Raw genomic sequence first — 19,119 nt, 5'->3', positions numbered from 1 at the left:
AGGAACAGAAGATGACTGGGAACATTGTGACATGCCAAATAACAATAACAACTGCGCTGAACATTTCTCCACAAAATGCAAGCCTTGCATACGCTCTCCACGAATTTCAAGAATGTGCGTGCTAAGGGTTCATGAGATAAATCTTCATGAAATCCTGGGTGCCAGGTCAACAGTCAATGTTCTGTTGGAAGCAGCTACATATCAACCAGATTAATGTATTTTCTCAAACTAAACAAACAGAAGAAACAAGGGCTGCTGTTTTTCTCCCTCTTTAAGACTTGAGAGAAGGTGAGGGGAGGCAATAAACAGCTTCAACCTTAACTTAAGGTTCAATGCGTCTGTATAGAAATCCTTTTTTTTAATTTGGTGGCACAACCGTATTTTTTATTTAAAGGACAAAAGAACTGACAACTCTTTGCAGGGTTTTAAGGAGTTTTGCTGATGTGATGTCCGGTAGGGTTACAAAAAGAGGAATGTCCTACTTTTTATCCTCATGGCCTCTATCTGGCAGGAATAACTTTCAAATGAAATATTGTTTAGCATTTTGAATATCTTCGGGTTTTGGGGGAGAGCAGGGACCATTTGTATAACATTTAACATACCTTTAATAAATAAATACAATTTTTCAGACTTTTGTGTACTGCAATTAGACTCCAGATTTATGTTGTTTTCTAATTCCAGCAATCAGCTTCAATCCAGCCCCTTCCAATCTATGATCATTATTTCTATAATGAAATTTGAAAAGTGTACCACTATTGATGCTATATTACCATAGCATTTGTTCTTGAAAAGATATATATGTTCAAAAAATACTGAAATTGGAAAACCAGTCCTTCTGATGCTAGAAAAACTAATTTCATATATATGTTGACCCAAGTACATTTTTGGGGGGCAGTTTTTCAGTGAATTTTTTTGTTACAGAGCCAAGAAATTTAAAGTTAGTGGATCCTCCTTTTCCCTCATTTGTCCTCCTTTCTAATTGCCCATGTCCTCCTTTGCCTGTTCAGATATCTGATAACTCTAGGAACAAGGCCTTCTCTCTAGTGGCACTGTAGTTAACAGAATACAGTGTCCAGAGATGTTGCTCAGATGTCTATGGAGATTCTCAGTCATCCAGGTCATGGTTGTCCCAAAAGTGCTTTTTCAAGAGTCAAATGGATTTACTTGTTTTTCTTTGAAGACATTTCGCTTCTCATCCAAGAAGCTTCTGTGACTCAGAGCTGAAGAAGTTTCTTGGATGAGAAGAGAAACGTCTTCAAAAAAACCCAAGAAAGTTCAGTTGATTCTTAAGAAAGCACCTTTGGGCTCAGATGAGTTTCTTCGGAGCAACCTTTTAAAGTTTTAAGGCAATGAGCATGAGAATGTAACAAGAGGCCTGCAGGGCAATGAGCCTTCTTATCACAATGGTTGCGCCAAAGAAGCTAGAAAGAACTGTTTAGAGTGGAGGACAAGATAAATCTGAAAGCAGAAGGCTTTGGCTGTGCTCTGGGGATAATAGGGAGGCTGTCTCATGGGGTCATGTGCTTTGAGATTAGTGAGGTTCAACTGCAGTCTGACCATCAACAGTATTGCTATTTTGGCAAGTCCATGTCAGTCCACTTCCCAAGGATCTGAACCATGGAATTTGCCTTCCTTTGCAGCAATCATACCCTGCATTTTTTTTTTCATTGAGCTGTCTACCATGACCCCAAAGCTCCTATTCCTGGTCAAAAACTGTCAGCTTAGATCCCATCCCTGTGTTTGGAAAGTCTGAATTTATAATGCAGTCACTCTTGCTTGTTTATATTTTATTGTATTTGCCATCTCAAGGCCAAATCATCCACTTTGCAAAGCTCTTTCTGGAAATATTCTGTAATTTTCTACAGCTCGACACCAGTAAACCTATCTAATTCATTAACCCCTATACCAGGGGTGAAATTCAGCAGGTTCTGACAGGTTCTGGAGAACCGGTAATTTTGAGTAGTTTGGAGAACCAGCAAATACCACCTCTGGCTGGCTCCAGAGTAGGGTGGGAATGGACATTTTGCAATATCCTTTCCCCACAAGTGGGGAGGGAATTGGGATTTTGCAGTATCCTTCCCCTGGGGTGGGATGGCAATGGAGATTTTGCAGTATCTTTCCCCTGGAGTGGGAGAGAATGGAGATTTTGCAGTATCCTTCCCCTGGAGTGGGGAGGGAATGGGGATTTTGCAGTATCCTTCCCCTACCACGTCCACCAAGCCACGCCCATAGAACTCATAGTAAACATTTTTGAATTTCACCACTGCCCTATAAACATTTTATAAGCAAATTTAAAATAGTGGCCCCAATATCAGTCCCTTGGGGACCTCTCTTCATGTTGAAAATGGCCCATTAATTCCTACCTTCTATTTCCTGTCTTTTAGCCAGTTAACAATCTATGAGAACACCTGTCCTTTTTATTCCATGACCACTGAAGCCAGTCGTGAGAATTTTGTCAAAGGCTTTTTCAAAGTCTGTAATGTTTGTTGACTTATCCCTGTCAACACACTTGTCGACATTCAAAAAGCAAATGCCATGTTCCATTTTGGCAAAGATGATTCTTCTGGAGCTTTGATTATTTTTGTGTTAGTAACATTACCTATATTTTACTAAGAATTAATATTAAGCCACATTTAGATCCCCTTGAAAGAAACTGAGCTTCGTTACTTGTTACTGTTTTCCAGTTCTTGGCAACAAGTCTTAAAGAGAAGTTGCACACATTTGCCAGAAGAACAGCAACTTCAATATTTTACTTCTTTAGGAAACCTAAAGATGGATGGATATCTCCTAGACATATTTTTAATGTGTCAAATTTATAACTGTATCTATGGTTATCTTATTTTGTCTTAATTCATATGATTTTGTTCCTGAAAAACGTAGCTCAATGTGTAAATAATTTCATATTATTTTAACTTAGAATCAGTTGATCAAGAACACTATTCCTCCTCTTAGTTATAGAACTGCTATTGTTGTTGTTGTTGTTAGTTGCAAAGTTGTATCCAACCCATTGCAACCCCATGGACAATGTTCCGCCAGGCCTTCCTGTCCTCTACCATCCTCTGGAGTCCATTTAAGCTCATGCCTACTGCTTCAGTGACTCCATCTATTCACCTCATTGTCTGTTGTCCCCTTCTTCTTTTGCCCTCAATTCTTCCCAGCATTAGGCTCTTCTCCAGTGAGTCCTTCCTTCTCTTTAGGTGGCCAATAATATAGTAGCATTAGAAATGCTATTATTACTCTGAAATTCTAAATCTTTCTTCGGAATACATAGAAAGTAAGTAATCATCTTCATTGCTTGTCCATTCTTTAAGCAACTCACCTGCTTTTTAATCATCATTGAGCAATAATATTCATACCTTGTAATATGAAACGCTCCTAAATGTAAATCCAAAATCTATGTAATATGCAGAACCTGGCATGCCTATCACACACATCTAAATGTAATGAGGAAATTCTAATTTCTGTAGTATAAATTATGCCAAATTATTGCAATCTGATTTTGCCTAATTTCCTGCTGTTCATTCATTTTGGTTCTTCGCTCATGTTAACTGAATTTGAAAGTGTGTAACTGTACATGTGGAGGAACATTTGTTATTTTAAGTGAAATTTCTAGGTAATAATGGCCAGTTGTGACAAATATTTTTTTGATTAAAGTGTATCTCTTTGCAACCGAGAGGACTACACACATGAAAGTAGGGTTTGTTAGAATGGTCAATTGTGTTTTCAGTATCCCATTCTGCAATTCATCAACGTTTCTTCAGAGTAATACATTTCACATGTTCTTTGATTCATTTATTTGAATAAAAGTTGCAAAGAAATAGCAAAAAAAAAATCAGAAATAAGGACTATTGTAATCTTTACACTGAATCTGAAAACAATTACTTAGAAATGTTGATGGTTGGAATTTATATAAAGCTAGTAACAGCAATTCCAATGAGATGAATGAAAAAAGCTAGTAACAGAAATTACATTAAATTAAATTATTCTTATATGGATGGACTTACATGGCTTTTTCCAACCATCCCCTTCCATCCCAGTCCTATTTCCCCAACTGGCAGCTGCTAAAGATGACATCTTCCAGCATTTCCCTAATTTTGTTTTCCGAATTCTGAACCTACTTAGATAAACCAGAAACAAAACAGCAGTCCTGCTGGAAACAGAGCTGCATTCCAACTCCAATTCCCATCCCCCACTCCCCAAAAGAGAGGGGGAGAGAGGGGGGGAGGGGAGGAGGAGGAGGAGAAGAGGAAGAAGAGGAAGAGGAAGAGGAAGAAGAAGAAGAAGAAGAAGAAGAAGAAGAAGAAGAAGAAGAAGAAGAAGAAGAAACAACAACAACAACAACAACAACAACAACAACAACAACAACAACAGTAGTTCCGGAATGCTGCTCTATATTACCATACAGCTTCAGAAATTGAGCACTGATCAAAACCATAATCAGCACTCTCACCAAGAATCTCACCAATTTCTAGGCCAGTGTTTCTCAACCTTGGCAACTTGAAGATGTCTGGACGTCAACTCCCAGAATTCCCTAGCCAGCGAATGCGAATGCTGGCTGGGGAATTCTGGGAGTTGAAGTCCAGACATCTTCAAGTTGCCAAGATTGAGAAACACTGCTCTAGGCTTACTCAAACCAAATGGTGCCCATAGTAACAACAGACAGGCTTTGAAACACTGATATACCCTTCCACATTTCGCAGATGAACATAGGGACATTCCTGTAAGCAACACATATCTGACTCCCATGTCAGCTGCACTCTATTCCAGTAATAGATGTTGCTGAAGAATGGACTCTGCTGTCTATTTGTTCTACTCTAGCCTGGTCTCCATTATTTCAAAAAACAAGAGTAATTTTCAAAAGAATTAATGGCTGAACCTCATGTCATAAAAGAATTGGTGATGGAGCAATTATGCCACAAGGAACTATTAAATCCAATGAAGGAGAATATTGTAGCCCAGTGTTGAAATGAGGGGTCCTTAATATTTAAGTTAGGGGTCCTTGGTGCTCTCTGAGGTTGCTTGTTTTTTTGCAGACATTTCATTACCCTAACTAGGTAACGTCATCAGTACTGCTGATGTTATCTAGTTAGGCACAGTGGTTCCCAAACTTGGCAACTTTAAGACTTGTGGACATCAACTCCCAGAATTCTCCAGCCAGCTCTGCTGGCTGGAGAATTCTGGGAGTTGCAGTCCACAAGTCTTAAAGTTGCCAAGTTTGGGAACCACTGAGTTAGGGTAATGAAACGTCTGCAAGAAAACAAGCAAACTCAGAGAGCACCAAGGACCCCTAACTATTAAATATTTTGGCTCTATTTAGAAGGGGGAAAATTAAGCAAGCAGTATAGTAAAATTATATATAGAATGGAAAACCTGGGTAAGAAAAGATTTCTCTTCTGTCATAATACTAGAATCTCTTTGAAAGTGAATAGTGAAGAATTTGGATCAGATCAAACCTAAGTACTTCAGAGAGCCAGTTTGGTTGGTATAGTGTAGTAGTTGAGGCACCAGGCTAGAAATCAAGGGACCATGATTTTAGTCCCACATTAGGCGTGAAGCTAGTTGGATGACCTTGGGCCAAACCTTCTCTCACAGCTCTGGAAAGAAGGCAAGGATAAACTACTTCTGGAAATACTTATCAAGACAACTGCAGGAACTTGTTCAAGCAGCCACCAGGAACCAGAATGGCTTGAAAGCATGCATACATTTCTTCATACAATGTACAGTTAAATTATGGACTCCTTCTCTACTAAATTAATTGATGATTTCAGCTTATATAAATCCAAAACGAGATTGATCCAGAATAAGAGATAAACAGAAGGTACAACATGCTCTCCTCCTATTAGATCTCTGACTGATTCAGAGTTACATTCTTGAGTCTTCCTTATCTAATTATGGCAACCTTTGTGAGAAAGAGACCATAATAATCAATTTTGGTGTGAAAGAACTTCTAAACTGGGATTCTGGTGGTGATCATAAATGCTGGCTGGCTATGTGCTCAGGGCTTCCAATGCTTGAACTTTCATATAGGTCTTGAATGTTAAATATTAAAGTTCTTGCAAAAAGATTCACAGCAACTTGGATCCACAAACTGGATGTCTTGCGCAACCTGGGACTACAAATCCTAGATTTTCTAATGATTCATTGGCCATATTGGGTAGCAATTCAGGAAGTTGTCTTCCCAAGACTCCATTCCCCGACCATCTGCGCTCTAGCCTATCTGTGCATTTAAACTTGTCTAATCCCCAGGCATCACAGCCAAGATGAAGAATTCTCAGTGGTAAATCATGCACATCAGGAGGGCATCCATATTGGGGAAGTCTATCACCAAACATCTGGAGATAATCAGGTTGCAGAAGGCTAATGTACATCATGTCTTGCCAGATTCTGGAGTCAAACAGAGGGGTTGTGGTGAAAGCCAGCACAATATAGACCAGAAAGACCTACATTAAAATTCCCATTCACTCACAAAACTCAGCCAACCAGAGTCATACAGCATGGGGGGAAACCCTGCCTCTGACCTTGGGGTTCTCAAGCTATGCCTATGATCCAGTGGTGGTATGTCAGAAAAAAACAACACCCCTTCCCCCACAAAAAGCAACCAAAAAATTTCTAAGCTTTTCTCTGCCTCTGCTTTATGATGAATGCCTGTTTACATTCCCTCCTTCCAGTGGTGGGATTCATTTTTTTTTACTACCAGTTCAGTGGGTGTGGTGTGGCTGGGTGGGTATGGCAGGGGAACGATACTGCAAAATCTGCATTCCCTCCCCACTCCTGGGGGAAGGATACTGCAAAATCTCCATTTCCATCCCACCCTAATAACCTGCGTTCCAGCTATATTCTCGTGTTCAGGGCAACAAAAGAAGACCCAGCCAATCAGCTGGAACTCCGATCAACTGAAACTCAGGAGGCAGAGAATAGATGGTGACGGGGCCAGTCAGAGATGGTATTTGCTGGTTCTCCGAACTACTCAAAATTTCCATTACCGGTTTGCCAGAACCGGTCCGAACCGGCTGAATACCACCTCTGGTTCCTTCTAACTTTTGCTTTTGGCTAGGCTTCTTGGCCAGACCACCAGCTCAAGATTTACAGTGGCAATAGTGAGGATAGACAGGATTAGCAAACTGGGTCTGCTTTCTGCTGGAGGTGTTGGTGACATGGCACTTCTCACACTCCCAGCTTCCCCTTACTTCCTAGACAGAGGTGGGATTCTACTGTTTCAGCCCAGTTCGGGCAGACTAGTAGCTCCAAAGAACATCTGAGAGCAAACTGGTTCACTATGACCATCAGGTGGGCCCGCCCGCCCCCATGCTATACTCACCTACATTTCCTTGTTTTTTTGCCCAGCTGATAGGCTGGATGAGTGGATTGCCGCTCCTCAGCTGTTTTCCTTGAAATGTGCAAAGTGCGTGCTCAGCAAACTGGTGGCTAAACTGGTAGGATCACTGGTTTAGCGTTAGGTTCCTAGGGCTCTGCTGAAAGTAAACTAGGGGAAAGTAGGAATTTGATCTATGATTTTGAGCTTTTTTGGAGGAAAAAGCAAGATGCAAAGTGATTAAATAACAGAGAGAAGTCTATCCGCTACTAAACCGAGGTGGAAAATCCTTTCCGGTGGACAGAAAAATGAGAAAGGAGACTTCCATGTGCCAGAATTGATCTTGCTTGAACTCAATAGAAGAAATCACAGCTGCTAGGGAAAGAAAGTATCCCAAACAAACAGCTGATCAGCTGACTTGTTCATAGTTGGTAGCAAGAGCGGAGAAGTCATTACAAGAAAATGATTTTCCCTCAGCAAAAGTTCCAAACAGAAGCAAGAGCGACGAAACCCAGCGAGACTTCTAGGGTGAGATTGGGAGTAGGGCAGGTAGCCAGCCAGTGGTGGGTTCCGGGCAGTATGGCCCAGTACGGGTGTACTGGTGGCAGCTGGGAGCAGCAGCCACTGTACCAGAACGGTGACTCGTTGGGCCCCCCCGTCCGCCCGTGTTCCTTACCTCTTTTTGAGTGAAAAGGGCCAATTGTGCATGTGCGCACAGAGTACGGCGCCTGCGTGACCTCCACCGAGCAGCTGGGGCATTGCAAGGCGGTGGCATGCACAGCACGCATGCCTGATGTGGACACCTGGCCCCGTCACAGCGTACCAGTTGCGACAGGATCCGGAACCCACCACTGTACGCAGCCCCGTGGCACGACAAAACCGCACTCGTCAAAATCGCGGTGATAAAATCGCGGCGCTAAAACCGCGACGTCATCACCGCGCGTCATCACCGCCGCGACAACAGCACAGCAACAGAAGGGCGCTTTAAAACGGCGTCGCGGCAGAAAGCCGACTTCAATTAAGGTAAGCGTTAGGATTAGGTTTAGGGGTTTGTTTTAGGGTTAGGTTTAGGTTTAGGTTTAGGTTTAGGTTTAGGGTTAGGGTTAGGTTTAGCGTTAGGTTTAGTGTTAAGTTTAGGGTTAGGTTTAGGTTTAGGGTTAGGTTTAGGGTTAGGTTTAGGGTACTGAGTGCTTGGGAATGCACGAATTTGCCCTCCACGATTATGTCATCGCGGTAGGGTTGCGTTTTTCCTTAGCGCTTAGAACGGCGCGAATTAGTCTTCGCGCTTATGTCTCCGCGGATAAGGGCTTTGCGGATTTGTGGTGGAACCACGCAGCCCTGATGACACAAGGGCTGAAAGGACAGAGCTAGGAAAGTGGCCTGAACAGCCTAGCAATCAAGAGGGTTCGTGGGATATGTAGTTCTCTCCTTGTAAGGAAAGGAAGACAAGACCAAAGGGCGTTCTGTATGAAGTTGTAATGTACACAAGGCCTAGTGAATGGACCATTCAGCCAGGGCCCAGCATGGTAGCAGCCTTAACTATAAATAGCTATGAATCGTGCTCTTTGTTAGCAACCCTCTTGCTGGGGAAACAAAGTTGCTACCTTAGAAGCAGAGTCGTTAACAGTCAGAAAAAAATTAGCCATGGAAGATTCTTTCCATATACAACTTCTGCGGTGAAATTACTATAGGTACAGAGATGGATAGATTTGATACTACTCACTGTGGAGTAAAACAGATGCTGAAATGGATAAATTCACTTCTTTGATTAGAAAAAAAAATACCTTATCTACATTTATTGGCGACTAGTAGCCTCTTACGGGCTTTTGTCAGTTCAAATGAAAACTTACAAAATGAAAAGGAAAGTGGCTGTCAACCCATTCCCCTCTTTATTTATAGCCCATTCTCTGGACTACATTTTAATTATTACAGAGCAAACACAGTTGTTTGGACAAGGTACAATTCCTCTTTCATTTGTGAAGAATTCGAGCTAAAGAAGCTTTTATGTCTTCTCAAGCCTTCTGGTAACTTGCTTGGAAATGCCCGCAAAGGGTTCTTACTCTTTTCCCTCTGTGTGGTCAGCAATAGAGGGTCTGCCAAGAACTTTTCCTATTTACATATTTAGATTTCTCTGACCAGCTTGTTTGGGACATAGAGCAGCAAACTCTGACCAAGTTTCTTGGCGATTCACACGGACAGAGCAATGCCTTTAAAAATCGGCCTTAGATATTACTATGGGAAATATTTTCTGGGTGGATGATCCAACGTGGATTTTCTGTGGTGGAAGGAGGAAGAGAAGTCAAACTGAATGTTATAACTGACTACCATCTCTATGCATTGACCCAAAACTCCCTGTCTTTTAGAACTATTTCAGCAGAGATGGTTAAAGAGGATGAACTCATAAAGAGAATCCTCTTCTAACAAACCCATTTAGTTTACTTCATTTGGTTACTTTTCCTCAATGTCCTTATGGTATCATACCTGAGTCCCTCTCCAACCATTTTAGCTTCATCACCATCTTGTGAACAAGGTTCAGTTGAAAGTGTATGAGCAGCTCATCCAGCGAACTCTAGGGTTGAATGGGAGCTCAAACCTGGTTGACCTTGGCTCTGTTTTGATAAGATACCCACTGGGACCACACTTTCTTTCTTTCTTTCCTTTCCCATCCAGATGTTCTGTTTATCTCTTTGCCAACTGAGATAAGATTCTCTACCACTTAGGCAAGGAGCTATATAACTAGCAGCTTAAATGTATAACTTTTATATATTTACAGCATGTATATAATTATATATTAATTTCATATAGGTGTGTGTAATGTGCATATTAGTTACACACATCTATCTGTCCGTCTGTCCGTCCATCCATCCAAATAGGTCACAAAAACAAAGGCCCACAAATGGTTCCATTTGTCCTTTAAATACTATTCATGTGAAATCATCATTATAGTATGGGTGGCATACACCATTCTGCAATCTCTCACTCCACAGAGATAACCTTTCCATTTCTCCTCTCAATGCTCTGAATCTTCCACAAAAAGTCCCTTTAGGAGAAAACAGTGCACCAGTCCTAGCCATTTATCCCACTTCTGGCTCAAACAATTGCTAACAAGCTTTAAATTCAGAGAACGCACTAAAAACATAGCCATTCCAGGGAACCCATCCTTTAACTCCCTGATGTCATAATTCACACAAAGGGTAGTCATGTCCGTATAAAAGGACATTGAATATGATCATCCCAAACTGGACTACCTCTGGATATACGGGATGACAGCTCCCGTAATTCCTGGTATGAATCCAGGTAACTTTAGCTCCATGAATTCCTGTCATCACAGTCAATATCAGACTGAGGAAGATTGGCTGGGGGAAAAAATGGGACAAAGCCACACACTCACAGCATAAAATCTTTCCAAAGGGACTCAAATGAGATCCATCTGTAGTCACTGAAAAAAAGGCATGTTAGCTTCCCTGATCAAAAAGAGGCCGTCTCTCATTAAAAAAAAAACCAAGGGATGCGGACATACAGAAGGCACACAGCCCAAGCTATTCGCCTCACCTGCATTCACCAAATCTGTACCAAGTTGTGCAGAAGGATGCCCGGTTTGAATGGCAGGGTTGCGCCTCAGCTTTTGCCACAAGTGGAGGAGGTTAACCAAAGCAAGGAGCTGGCCGGGCGATGGCTCTTTCGTAATTGGACTCCACGCGGAGCTGGGGCACCAGTTCTCCCCCTCCTCCTTGCACTGAGTCCAGAACAACATGTTTACTCACTGAACTTGGTTGTACTGCTGTGAAATGAGTGCCTGCTATTATGTGTCAGCTGAATTGCTTTTTTCCCCGGCTGTACGACAGGCCTGTCATGTGAATGGCCCGTGTTTACCCTACATCAGCCTACATGGGTTGAGATTTGGTATCAAAGAAAAGAGACATTTTGCTGTGCAAACTCATTATGGAATTTTTTTTAAAAAAATGTAACCCGAGGTAATGTTCAGTCTGCCAAAATCTGGAACAATGGTTTTTGTAAAATGCATGAGGCAGAGGAAGAAGAAAGGTGTGGTATGGATTATGTGAGGAAGAGGTAGGCAAGTTTTGATGGCCAGAAGCCACATCTGAATGTTTTTGCACAAGGCAAGACCTGTAGAGGGTTAGGGAGCCCAGAACTGATGAGGAAATATCCTGTGTGGGGGTGAGGTTTTTATTTTTATTTTTCTTCCTCAGGTGTTTTGCAGATGGAAGATTATTATTTGAAGCTGTGTTGAGTTTCTTTGAATGATAAAAGTTCAGTTTTGTGGAATGGCAGGAAACAGCACTACTGATTGTGCCTCCAAAATGCTCACACACACCCCAACCCCAAAAGTTTTAAGGGCAATAGGTGATTTCAGGGCTAAAGAATGCTCATCCTTGAGGGGTGGGAAGGCATGGGAAGTAGTGTCCCTATAGAATAGATTAGCATTATGGGGAGCAATCTTCTCCTGACCATTTAAATTTACAATGGCACTGAAAAATGACTTATAACTATTTTTCATACTTAAACTGTGGTGGCATCTTCATGGTCACATAATCCAAATTCAGACATTTGGCAATTGACTCATATTTATATATGATGATTGCAGTGTCCCAAGTTTATGTTGTTACCAGTGACGTGCAGTGAGGTTTATGGCTGGTGAGGCAGCAATTTTTTTAGACTTGTGGATTTCAACACCCAGAATTCCACAGCCAGACATGCTCAGTTCTGATTTAAAGTAGCAGCATTTGTTTTTCTCCTTTGCTAAGTAAGTTTCCTTCTTTCTTTTTCTTTTTCTTCTCCCTTCCCCTCCTTCCTCCCTCTCTCCCTCCTCCCCCCTCTCTCAAACACACACACACAGAGACAAATTTGCACCAGGAGGATGAAGTTTGAATTCCTCCCCCTCCCTCCAACCCACACGTACCTTTTCCAGCTGTTTCAGAGAGGATTTCAACTCTGCTCTTGCCTGCCATCATGAAAAGAAAAAAAAATGTAAAAGGAAAAAGGCAAGAGCTGAGGTCAGGCTGAGCTAGTTGCTGCCAGAGTCACCGTGGATGACTCTGCTTAACTTTTTAAAAAAGTCTCTAAAAAAGCACCCTCTACAGGAGGAGGCAGCAGAACGACGTGCTTCATCTACATCAGGAATTTTTCGGCTTTTAACTCTTGCTTAACTCTGCTCAAGTGATCATAAAAAAAGTCAGACTAGATGAGGCATGTCGTTCTCCTGCTGCCTCCTGTAGAGGGAACTTTTTAGAGGCTTTTTTAAACAGTTAAGCACTAAGCAGAGTCATCCATGGTGACTCTGGCAGCCTGACCTCAGCCTTTTTCCTTTTACATTTTTTTTCTTTTCATGATGACAGTGGTGAGGCTCTGCCTCCTCTGCCTCCCCTGACTTCACGTCCCTGGTTGTTACTTTCTGACAAGCAAAGTCAAGGGGGAAGCCAGATTCACTTAACAACCACGTTACTAATATAACAATTGTAGTGATTCACTTAACAAATGAATCAAGAAAGGGGCAAAATTCACTTAAAAGCTGTCTTGCTTAACAACATAAACTTTGGCCTCAATAGTGGTCATAAGTCGAGGACTGCTTGTACGAAGATCTCATTCTGGCATCTCCAATTCAACCAACCAATTCATTTATCAGACAGTAATGCTGGGAAATGCCTTCTCTACTTAAGTTGAGCCACTCAAAACGTACAGTAAAGATAGTCCTTGTTTAGCAACCACAATTAGGACTAGAAATTCAGTTGGTAAGTGAACTGGTCACTAGGTGAAACCACGACTGTTCTTATCATTTTACTTCAGTTTTCCTTTGCTTTACAGACCTATAAAGGTCATAAATGTGAGGATTGGTTGCAAATTTACTTTTTTCATCAGTTTTGTATCAAGCAAATGCTGACTAAATGAGACAGTTGCTAATCAAGGGTCACTTGTACTTGTCCAGTTTAACCAATTTAACCTTCCCTGACAAAATGGGCATCATTGTAACAAGCCTGAAAGGATAATAGTGAGATGCATTTAATTACATATTTAATTGTATACTGCCCAATAACAATTCTATTAATTTCCATCTACTATTATTTATTCTACACTACTGGCACTTTAAAAGCTTATCTATCTCATATGCAGAAAAGAAATGTATTCCATCAGGAATGTCTAGCCCTGACTGTATCTTTAGAAAAAATGGCAAAACTACACACCTCTCTTTCACTAATTGTTACTTGAACTGATTTGGTTTTCAACTGCATTGTTTTAACTCATATGCTTTATCGTTTGTATTTTTATCAGGCCTTGAATGTTGTCTGAATGGGAAGGCAGGGTCTAAATCAAAGAAAGAAAGAAGGAAAGAAAGAAGGAAGGAAGGAAGGAAGGAAGGAAATAAATAAATAAATAAATAAATAAATAAATAAATAAATAAATAAATAAATAAATAAATAAATAAATAAAGAGTAAATTTGAACATGAAGAATGAAAGGCTTATTATCAGTGGTGGTATTCAACCAGTTCGGGCGAACTGTGGCGACCTGCGGCTGGCCACGCCCACCCACCCCAGTTTCGGTGTGTGGCGAACTGGTGGTTAAATTATGTGAAACTCACCTCTGCTTATTATGCTATACAGTCAGGAGTGAAGACAGAGCTGACAGAGAGAAGTATGGAGGACACATCACACAAACAGGAATAAGAAAGATAGACAATATTTTGCAGCAGTATAAAGACAGATGATGAAAAGGGCAAAAAAGTGTAAAAGAAGAGGGCAGAAGGGAATGATGTGCCCTTGGCATCTATGCTGAGTGACGAAAATTGGCCTTCCTCTACTAGGTATAAATTGTGCACCGGTCCTTAACGCATGGTTGTAGCAATGGTTTGACTGAATCACTGGCTCAGGCTGTTGTCATCTCTGACTGGTCTAGGAAGAATGGTAAGAAGGAAAAAGCTCAACATACACAAGGAAGGCTGGTATCCTTTATATGTTGACTTCAGTCACAGACATGGGATGCAGAAAGGGACAGTACATTCCCAAGAGAGAAAATGCTGAAATTTGAGGCACAGGCTACAAAATGGAATGTCAGGCATGGCAATTTCCACTTCCCTTTCACACAGTTGGGGAGAAGAGGATCTATGCAGACAGCTAGAAACAAACAGAAATGATAGTACAGACATAAATTGCAGAGGGAGGAAGATTTTTTTGGCAGCCTTACACATGCAGGCATGCATAGCTATACTTCTATCATTCATATACATGCGCGCACGTACATACACACAATTAGATAGATAGATAGATAGATAGATAGATAGATAGATAGATAGATAGATAGATAGATAGATAGATAGGGAGGGGGAGGGGGAGAGGGAGAGGGAGAGGGAGAGGGAGAGGGAGAGCTTGAATTTTGTTCTGCTAGTTGCACCCAAAATTTCTGTGGTTCAGTGAGACATTTGTTATGTGGGTTTTGCCCCATTTTACGACCTTTCTTGCCACAGTTGTTAAGTGAACCACTGAGGTTAATAAGTTAGTTTCCCCCAAACAGGGTCTTATTTTCTTTTGACCCCCGAAATAAGCACTTGGCCTTATTTTTGGGGAGGTCTTATTACTTTGGAGGTGCAGGAGGTGGCGAGTGTGGTCACCTCATGGCTGTTGCTGCTGTGTTGCAATATTTTCAGGAAGGGCTTATTTTAACACATGCATCCAAAAGCCTGATTGGGCTTATTATCCAGGAAGGTCTTATTTTCGAGAAAACAGGGTAACACAGTTGCTAATTGATTCCGGCTTCCCCATTGATTTTGTTTGTCAAGAGGTGGCAAAAGGAGATCACAGGACCTTGGGACACAGCAAAGGTCATAAGTATGAACCAATTGTCAAGCATATGATTTCTGACCACCTGATCGTGAGGCTGCTACAAAGGTCGCAAGTGTGAAAAATGGTCATAAGTCTCTTTTTTCAGTGCCCTTGTAACTTTGAACAGTCATTAAATGAATTGTTGTAAGTTAAGGACCACCAAGTTACAAACCAGCAATTTGAGCCATAAAGGGTTCTCAGGGGAAAAAGAGGAACAATTGGCAGAATGCCCATCAAAACAAGCCACGATTCCCATCCTTGCCTTTGATGTCACAATGCATATTTTGTCACCTTGCAAACACTGCGGTGAGGAGCTTATATGATTTGCGGTGCATACATTTCTATGTGGGGCTGACAAGAAAGCAAGGTTAGATCAACTTCCAAACGGACCCACCACAAAAGCTGTGGAGAAATGCAAGACTCGGAAGGTGGTGCAACTGAGCCAAGCTACATCCTGCAGCAGGCTAGTCATCGTAAACAGGATTCTGGGCACAAGAAAAATCAACCCATCAGGTTTTTCTAAGAGCCAAGGTGGCGCAGTGGTTAAATGCAGCACTGCAGGCTACTTCAGCTGTCTGCAGTTCAGCAGTTCAGCGGTTCAAATCTCACCGGCTCAGGGTTGACTCAGCCTTCCATCCTTCCGAGGTGGGTAAAATGAGGACCCGGATTGTTGGGGGCGATATGCTGACTCTGTAAACCGCTTAGAGAGGGCTGAAAGCCCTATGAAGCGGTATATAAGTCTAACTGCTATTGCTATTGCTAACTGCTAAGGAAATTGGTATCAACCATATCACGCCTGTGCCATTGGTGGCCTCTGATTAAGGACGAGAGGCTGGAGGCCTCCAAGCAAAACTTGCCCATTTGTATCACTGCTTATCCAAGAGAGGATACTGAGATACAGGAGAAAGAACAGATACGATACAGGGGATTTGCTGACAGACCACAGTGCACGAAGGAAGCAAGGGCTCTGAGTCCATTCCTCCCATTCTCTTCTCAAAGCAATCCTTTTCGAAATTAAAACAGAGCCACGGTGCTCCCAAAAAACACAGTCTCTGGCCGTTTATGGTGAATCTACGGGCAATCGCAGCAGTGTTCTCCAACTTCCTGCACAACTAAGCTGTGTAAGGAATGGGAGGCTCCCAGCCAGATGGACACAGTGTTCCTTAACTCCGGAAAATCAGATGGGAATGGGTCAAAGCTTAAGAATAGAAGGCAGGGCTCCGGAGGCCAGGAACAAAAATAGGATTTGTCAAGCTATCATTCCCCTGCCTGTCTGAGAGCAAAACTCAATATTGCCTGTTTCACTGTGGCCAGCAAATTAGTTGGCTGGCTTCCCTGCCATGCACAGCTCATCATTGTAAAGAGGAAAACTAATCCGGTCTGTTTCCTTGCCATACTTTATGATTAATGCCATTTCCTGGCTCTCTCGCCCATCCCCTTCTTTTCCTTGCTTTGGGTGTTCCAGCTCTGTTTGGAATGAAATGGTAGAAATGCAGAAAGGTATGTAGATGCCTAGGCATCTTTTCCCTCCCCCCCCCCCCACTTCCTTCTTGGCTGCTGACTTGCTTGGAAAATGGTTGGTTAGGCAAACCCCCACCTTTTGTACATGAAACCTAAATCAAAGGTTTGGGAAACTTATCCAAGGGACTGTTCTAATTACATTCCTGGACATTTCAACACAAGTGTTTTGTAACAGCTACAACCAACTTTCAGCAATGCCAAAAACACAGAAGCCAATTGGTCATAAAAGAGCTGCCAACTGATGCAGGAGTTGACAGACAGAGGGTAGCATATGGTGCTTCATTCTGTCTTTTGTAGCCTCTTAAAGCCTGCTAAAAACTGTCAAAGCCAGTGCAAACTGCCTAATTACAATTAAGGAGCAGAAAAGAGGAGGAAATTAAGGAGTATTTGGCCTCCCTCTTGAAACTGTTGCCCTGCCTCTTGTGACACTTAGCGGCCTCAAATATAGCTTAGAAAAAAATTCCCTGCATTCCCAGGGATCCCCTTTTTTTTCTACTACTACTGCGAGCCGAGGTGGCGCAGTGGTTAGAGTGCAGCACTGCAGGCTACTTCAGCTGACTGTTAGCTGCAGTTCGGCGGTTCAAATCTCACCGGCTCAGGGTTGACTCAGCCTTCCATCCTTCCGAGGTGGGTAAAATGAGGACCCGGATTGTTGGGGGCAATTTGCTGACTCTGTAAACCGCTTAGAGAGGGCTGAAAGCCCCATGAAGCGGTATATAAGTCTAACTGCTATTGCTACTGCTATTTAATCCACTATTTGAACATGAAAATTCTCCCACAGGCATTGAAGTAAAATGCAAGGTTATCACAAAGAAATGTTCCCAAACCTGAAGCACTTGATAGGTTTGGCCACACAAATGTACCAATTCCATCCTTCCTGTCTCAGGATTGTTAAAAAACAAAATAACTTGAAAGAAGGATTTCCCTTCTGGTCTGCATCCAGATAAAGACGAAGCGTCAGCAGTTTAGTTCAGGAAAAAAAAGCTGCTGCTTACAGATGCTCAAAATACTGTTTTCAGGTTCTCCCAGAGTTTCTTCTTGTGTCCCATCATAGACTTTTTAATACGCACACCTGAAATTGACCTAGCCGAAATGCGAACACCATTCATGGGACAACCAGAACTGATGGTATTCACTCAAGAAAACCTTTAACAATATACAGGTAGTCCTTGAGTTAAGACCATAATTAACCCCAAAATTTATCTTGCTAATTGAATTTTTTGTTAAGAGAGCTTTGCTCCATTTTACGACTTCTCTTGCCGCAGTTGTTAAGTGAATCATTTGCATTTGTTAAGTTGGTAACACAGTTAAGTGAATCTGGATTCCCCATTGACTTTGCTGGTCAGAAGGTTGCCAAGCATCTGAATTTTGATCACACGACCATGGGGATGGCTGCAATGGTTATAAGCGTGGAAAATGGTTATAAGTCACTTTTCTCAGTGCCGTTGTAACTTTGAACAGACACTAAATGAACTGTTGTAAGTTGAGGACTACCTGTAAACACCAAACCTGCTGTCGTGCTGAGATGTGAATGGACTTACGGAAGCAATTCACTGGTGTCTTGATTTGTTCTATTAAAAAAAAGTTAATCCCAACCAAGTCATTGATAACCTTCAGGACACTCCATACAGGAGGCTTCTGTACCACTCCCTTCTCATCTTTGTCCTTCATGGTCCTTTCCCATTTGTCAGCTGCTGATTAATTAACAGCTCAGTAGCCACACAGACATGACTGGCTCAGTGGCTCAGCTTGTCGATGAGAAAGGTCAGCAGTTTTGCGGTTTGAATCCCTAGCACCGCATAACTGAGTGAGCTCCTGTTACTTGTCCCAGCTTCTGCCAACTTAGCAGTTCAAAAGCATGTAAAAATGCAAGTAGAAAAATAGGAACCACCTTTGGTGGGATGGTAACAGCGTTCCATGCGCCTTTGGCGTTTAGCCATGCTGGCCAACATGACCATAGAGACGTCTTCAGACAGCACTGGCTCTTTGGCTTTGAAATGGAAATGAACACCACCCCCTAGAGTTGGGAATAACTAGCACATATATACGAAAAGAACCTTTACCTTTGCCTTTTTAGCCACGCAGAAGGAATCACTGCAAATGCAACTGATACAACTGAATATGGAGAAGGACCATTATCTATTGGTGGGAATTTGTTCCTTGTCCCGCATGCCACTCCTCAATCCTTTCCTCCACACTAGAACCGAGATATTGTGATCTCCCCTCCTAGCACCATTTTTATCTTTGTTTTTAAAGTGAACAGGAGAGCTTCAGCTCTCATCAGAGTAGGGTGATCATTAGTTTTAATTCGTAAAAAAACAGATCCAGTGCAAAGTTAGGGTACATGTGGTAAGGGGGGAACCCTTTGCTGCCGATCATCTATTGGTCAAATGGAAGGAGTTTGGTCAACACAATTGATGATGTTGTGAGAAGGGCAGTGAGGTGATCTAAA

The 19,119-nt window shown here is 42.1% G+C and overlaps 1 protein-coding gene across 6 annotated transcripts in view; it reads right to left on the bottom strand.

Moving 5' to 3' along the window:
- Positions 1-19,119, bottom strand: part of TNS2 (tensin 2) — a 165,858-nt gene that overhangs the window by 86,901 nt on the left and 59,838 nt on the right. The window contains exon 1 of one of the 6 annotated variants that reach the window (XM_032212151.1): positions 10,865-11,045. The exons of 4 other annotated variants lie outside the window; for them this stretch is intronic. In XM_032212151.1, coding sequence (XP_032068042.1) covers positions 10,865-10,870 — 6 coding nt within the window. In that variant the 5' untranslated portion in view covers positions 10,871-11,045. Of the gene's footprint in view, positions 1-9,429; positions 9,490-10,864; positions 11,046-19,119 lie in introns of those variants that run through there. One more of the 6 variants, XM_032212150.1, reaches the window with a different exon arrangement.

Source organism: Thamnophis elegans, chromosome 2, assembly GCF_009769535.1.
Source record: "Thamnophis elegans isolate rThaEle1 chromosome 2, rThaEle1.pri, whole genome shotgun sequence".
NCBI classification, from domain to species: domain Eukaryota; kingdom Metazoa; phylum Chordata; class Lepidosauria; order Squamata; family Colubridae; genus Thamnophis; species Thamnophis elegans.
This window is presented reverse-complemented; position numbering and strand designations above follow the sequence as displayed.